The 6,360-nt window shown below is 44.6% G+C and overlaps 1 protein-coding gene across 1 annotated transcript; it reads right to left on the bottom strand.

Moving 5' to 3' along the window:
* Positions 1-5,001: 5,001 nt before the first annotated feature.
* LOC107372918 (olfactory receptor 11H2-like) lies at positions 5,002-5,794 on the bottom strand. Its single transcript, XM_015941113.3, is given in 3 exon segments — positions 5,002-5,379; positions 5,381-5,761; positions 5,763-5,794. Coding segments are annotated over 3 exon segments (741 nt in total). The 3' UTR covers positions 5,002-5,051.
* Positions 5,795-6,360: the final 566 nt, after the last annotated feature.

The following is a 6,360-nucleotide window of genomic DNA, read 5'->3' as shown; positions in this document are numbered from 1 at the left end:
AGGATTATCTCAGTGAGAATCATTCAGCTGCTGTTGGAGACAAATTAAGCATTTTTTCTATCACTAATTTAAATCGAAGTAGTTGCAATTTTGCACAGATAATGTTTCAAGATTAAGCATCCATGCATATGTGATGTTGGCCACATGATACATTATTGTTTACTGTAACGTGAACTTTGAGCAGGTTCCTTTAAAGTATGTATAGACTAAAAATAAGAGTTTAGAGCTCAAAATGTTTTTATTAGATTTCTATTAAAAATTACTATTTTGTTTTTCATTACAATAAAGACAGTAAGAAGAAAAAAACGTTATATACACATTTTTTAGCTGCAGTCATCATCAGAGAAATAGTCAAAAAAAGAGGCTTAAGTCTCACGCTTTTAGAATTTTACAAAACACACGTTTTTTAAATGTATAGAAATTTCTTTCATTTTGAGCCCGTATATGAATGGATTAAGCAAAGGATGGTACAGAACAGCTTGTAAAGTAATTAAAAAGGCGCAGAGTATGGCTGCCTCGTCGCAAGCTCCACCAAGCAACAGCTGTTTTTTGTGTTTACTACTTTTTCTTTTTCTTTACTTTTTCACGAGTAGCACGTGTCTCCTTGTGTACGACCGACAAACCTTACTGGACATAAAGGATGGATTTTCTCATTACTTTCCGGAGTTCAGGTTTTTCATCACGGACCTGCTGTTTGCAGATCCCCCATTCATCTCAACTGAGACGCCTTTGTTATGGGCCCGTGGAGGCCGCAAACGCCGACGCAGAGGGAGAAGATCTGGCGTTCTGGTTCGACTGAGACGGCGCACTAACAGACCACCATTACCCAGTTTACTACTGGCTAATGTGCAGTCCGTGGATAACAAGCTGTGCAAGCTTCGGGCTCGGATCTCATTCCAGCGAGAGATGCGGGACAGCTGCGTGATCTGCCTCATAGAAACCTGGCTATCGAACAAAGTACCGGACACTGCAGTACAACTACCGGGGTTCTCCGTGCACCGTGCGGATAGGTCACAGGAGCTTACTGGGAAAAGCAGAGGTGGCGGTGTGTGTTTCATGATCAACAATAGCTGGTGTGATTATGCGAACGTGCACCCGGTCAAATCCTTCTGCTCTCCGGACCTGGAGTACCTGATGATTAAGTGCCGGCCATTCTGGCTACCGAGAGAATTCACAGCGGTAATTATTACGGCTGTTTACATTCCCCCACAAGCCGACACTGACCGAGCACTAAGAGAACTGTACAGCGCGATCAGCAATGAGGAAACCGTACACCCAGAGGCGGCGTTTATTACGACCGGGGACTTTAATGAAGGTAACCTGAAGAAAGTCTCACCAAAACTACACCAACACATCCATTTCAATACACGTGGAGACCGGCTACTCGACCACTGCTACACATCTTTCCGGGATGCGTACAAAGCCCTCCCCCGCGCCCCATTTGGCCAATCAGATCACCGCTCCATCCTGCTTATACCTGCCTACAGGCAGAAGCTGAAATGGGAAGCTCCAACCCTGAGGGCGGTGCATCGTTGGTCGGACAAATCGGAGTCTACGCTGCAGGATTGTTTTGATCGGGCGGACTGGGAAATGTTTCACGCGGCTGCTAGAGACATTGATGAGTACACAGACTCAGTCTGCGGATTTATCAGGAAATGCGTGGAAGATGTTGTCCCATCCAGAACAGTTAAATCCTTCCAAATCAAAAACCCTGGATTAATGGAGGTGTTCGAACGGCGCTGGCGGCACGGAGCACCGCCTTTGCCTCCGCGAACACATCAGACTACAAACACGCACATTACCAACTCCGGAAGACGATCAAAGCAGCCAAACGTGAGCACAGAGACAGGGTGGAGCAACAGTTTGACAACCCCCGAAGTATGTGGCAGGGACTAAACACAATCACAGACTTTAGAGGGAAAACCAGAACACCGCAGACCACGGCCTCTCTGTGTGAGGATCTAAACGTATTCTATGCCAGATTCGACACAGCGAACACCATGAGACCGGACAGTGAGCGCACCGCGGATGACGTCAGTGCGCACACTGTGTCTGAAGAGGATGTGCGGAGGTGCTTCAGGAGAGTGAACGCACTAGGGCCTGCACGACTTTATTTTTTTTAAAGTCGACAGTCAAGTAATGAAAGTCGAGTCGACTTCGACTAGTCGTTGATGACGTCATATGCCGGAAGCGGCGGCGGGGGGTGGGGGGGGGGGGGGGGGTCGGTCGGTAGGTTCGCTGGAGTTTTTGACAATTAAAATTGCGCCCACATTTTCTAAGTTAACACATCTCTTTTAACAACGGTAGTTTATGCATCCTACTTCAGTCCTCTCCCCCCTCCCCCTGCGCAGCAGCAGCAAACTCACTGATGCGCCTGCACCCTTTCCTGCTGCTCTAAACATTAAAATAATTATTTCATTTTCTGTTCCTCACTTCTGATTACCTTCAGTGGTGTCTGTTTGTTGCAACCACCAGGTACAAAAACTAACTTGTTTTTATTTGACTATTTTTCTGTCCTGTCTCTGTTTATTATCTTCCTGCATCTCCTCTCAATCCTAAAGAAAAACTGCTATCTGGGTTCATATATATTCACCTCATGAGTTACCTTTGAACTGCAGTTCTAAAAGATCTACTGATCGCAAAAACAGCGGAGTGCCGCTGCTCGCCGGCCGACTACAACGGGACCGTTTTTGCTGCGGAGTTCATGCCGGAGCGGAGCGGAGTGGAGATAGTGGAATCTTGGGGGTGCGTCACCGGAGGACAACAGGTGATGCACCTCGCTCCGCAGCAGCGAAATGCATCAGGCACAAATAGCAGACGGAAAACATGAAAGGAAATGAGCTGACATGAACGATCGCGTGTTTAATTTGTTTTTGAGGTGGTGACACCTGATTTGGCGGTGCTCAGGACGCAGATGTCTGGAGCGCACGTCAATGATCAGAGCTTTGCATGCACTAACTGGTTAAGATTAGGATGGGGGTGAGGGGAAGGTTAAATTGCAAGAGGGAAAAGGTCACAGTTTGGTTAAATGTCCGTTTTACTGCCGGTGTCAGTACCGCACAGCGCGTCGCCTCCGCCTCGATCCAGACGCGCAGGGGCTCATCACCTGCTGTCTTTTCCGAGGACTGCATCTTGTCAGTCATTATCACGTGACAGCGACTAGTTGATGACAGGCATAAAAAGTCACTACAGAGCCGTGAAGTCGACTAGTCGACTAGTCAACTATTTCGTACAACCCCTAGAACGCACGCAAAGCTACTGGTCCGGACGGGATTCCCGGCCGCGTCCTCAGGTCATGCGCGGCTCAGCTGGCTGGAGTGTTTACACACATCTTCAACCTTTCCCTCTCTCTGTCTGTAGTCCCAGCCTGCTTCAAAAATGGCCATCATTGTCCCTGTACCCAAATCCTCCACCATCTCCTCATTGAATGACTGGCGACCTGTAGCCCTGACCCACATCATGAGCAAATGCTTCGAGAAGTTGGTCAGGGACTTAATCTGCTCTGCACTACCCGATTCACTGGACCCTCTACAGTTTGCATACTGCCACAACAGGTCCACTGATGATGCCATAGCCCTGACACTCCATGCTGCCCTGTCACACCTGGAGAAGAGAGACACGTATGTGAGAATGCTGTTTGTAGATTACAGCTCAGCATTCAACACCATTGTTCCCTCTAAGCTGGACAGGAAACTGCAGGATCTAGGACTGAGCAGCTCCCTCTGCAGCTGGATCCTTAACTTTCTGTCTGACAGACGCCAGGTGGTCAGACTGGGCAGCACCACCTCATCCCCCGTCACACTGAACACTGGTGCTCCGCAGGGGTGTGCGCTGAGCCCTCTCCTGTACTCACTCTAGACCTACGACTGCACGGCCACTAGAAACTCCAACATCATTGTGAAGTTTGCAGATGACACCACGGTGGTAGGTCTCATCACCAACGATGATGAGACGACCTACAGGGAGGAGATCAGCACCCTGACCCACTGGTGTCAGGACAACCATCTCACCCTCAACGTCACAAAGACAAAGGAGTTGATAATGGACTTCCGGAGGTGCAGAGGAATACACCCCCCCATCACCATCAACGGCGACGCTGTGGAGAGGGTGAGCAGCTTCCGTTTCCTTGGTGTTCATCTGGCTGAGGATCTTACGTGGTCAGTGCACATGAACAATACAGTGAAGAAGGCACAGCAGCACCTCTTCTTTCTCAGGAGACTGAAAAGATTTGGCATGAGCCGCCGCATCCTCAGGCCCTTCTATCGCTGTGCCATTGAGAGCATCCTCACTGGATGCATCTCCACCTGGTATGGCAACAGCACCGCTTACAACCGCAAAGCTCTCCAGAGAGTAGTGCGGTGTGCAGAAAGGATTATTGGAGGTGAGCTTACCTCCCTCCAAGACATCTACAGGAAGCAGTGCCTGAGGAAAGCGGGGAGGATCATCAAGGACTCAAGTCACCCCAGCCATAAACTGTTCAGACTACTTCCATCAGGAAGGAGGTTCTGCAGCATCCGGTCCAGAACCAGCAGACTGAGAGACAGCTTTTTCCATCAGGCCATCAGACTGCTGAACACTTCGCAGACACCTCACCCTCACTACTGAAACTCCAACATTACACACTCCATACTGTACATTAATGCCACTGTTTTGCACATACCAACCTCTGTACATTTATATCTCTTATTTTATTGTTTACTTTATTCATTTGTAAAATATGTATATACGCATTATACACACACTCACATGCACACACGTAGAAAAATAAAAAATAAAATACTTAGCACACACATTTAGTAATGTATATACCTTACATACTATATATATTATTACTTAGATTAGCCATTTTTATATTTTGCTTGTTTTTACGTTATTGTATTTTTGCCCAACTCTGTTGCTGTGAAGCTCGCACACAAGAATTTCACTCGCATGTACTGTACCAGTGTACCTGCACATGTGACGTGACAATAAAAGTGATTTGATTTGATTTGAAAAGCGAACAATTTGGGGAAAACTGGACTCTACACGAGCTATATTTACACTGTAAGAAGTCAAATAGGAGAAAATGATAAAACTAAAAGGTGGGGTATACTGGTCTCGGTGTCCTTTCTTCTGAAGGTTTTACTGTTGTGATATGATACTATAAATATCTTTGTATATGTAAAAACTGTGAAGACAGCTGGCAGAATCACAAGATCTAGCAAAGACACAAGCCCAAATATAGTTAGTGCTCTTGGTTGCAAACACTGAAGTGTAAAAATAGAATTATTACAAAAGATTCCTTTCAAATTTAAGTGACATATTTCAGCATTGGCACTCATAGTTGCTGTAACTGTAATGTGACAAGCAGGTATAATCCAGGCCAGAATCAAAAACATTAATTATAGTTTTTGTCATGATGGTGGAATATCTCAGAGGTTTACATATAGACACCTATCTATCAAAAGCCATGGCTGCCAACAGTAAAAATTCTATTGTACCTAGAGAATAAAACATAAAGAACTGGAAGAGGCAGGCTGAATATGATATGATTTGTTTTTCGGACAAAAAGTCAATCAGGAGTTTTGGGTAAACGGTGCTAGTGTAAAGAACACAGTTAAATAACAACACAGCAATAAAAATGTACATGGGCTCATGGAGATTTTTGTTTGTCCAGATAATATACACAATAGTAGGATTACAACAGATAATTAAAACATATACAGTAAGCAAAACAACAAAATACAAATACTTGTATTTGTTAATTTCCGCATACCCACTAAGTTATGTAGGACATATTTATCTCCTTATCCATAAATGGTTTTGAAACTATTAAAAAAGATCACCAATTTAATAGGGATGCACCGATCAGGTTTTTTGCTGCCGATCACCGATACCGATATCAAAGAATGCTGATCACCGATACCGATCACCGATACCGATCACGTGGATTGGCCAGAAATTTTCTACAACATTATAATGAGTGCTACAAACTACATAATCTGGGAATAAAGGAAATGTAACCTAATCTAAAATGGTCTGTATTAGGGTTGTCACGGTGTGAAAATTTAACCTCACGGTTATTGTGACCAAAATTACCACGGTTTTCGGTATTATCGCGGTATTTTTTTTAAACGTGCTACATTTTCACACAATTAAATAAACACTGTATATCAGGAAAATATTGTCCTCAGTTTGTGTCTAAATTTAGCCTAAAATGTGTTATTTTGTAATTATGTTGTTTATTTGTTTACATTTTTCCACTTTAGTCTTTAAAATACCAATATTTGCCCATAACTTCGTATTTTATGTCTGTTTGATGTCATCATTTAAAAATATTAGATCAGATGATACTCGGTACTCAAGTAGCCTTCTAATCAG

The sequence above is a fragment of the Nothobranchius furzeri genome, chromosome 14, assembly GCF_043380555.1.
Source record: "Nothobranchius furzeri strain GRZ-AD chromosome 14, NfurGRZ-RIMD1, whole genome shotgun sequence".
NCBI lineage: Eukaryota > Metazoa > Chordata > Actinopteri > Cyprinodontiformes > Nothobranchiidae > Nothobranchius > Nothobranchius furzeri.
This window is presented reverse-complemented; position numbering and strand designations above follow the sequence as displayed.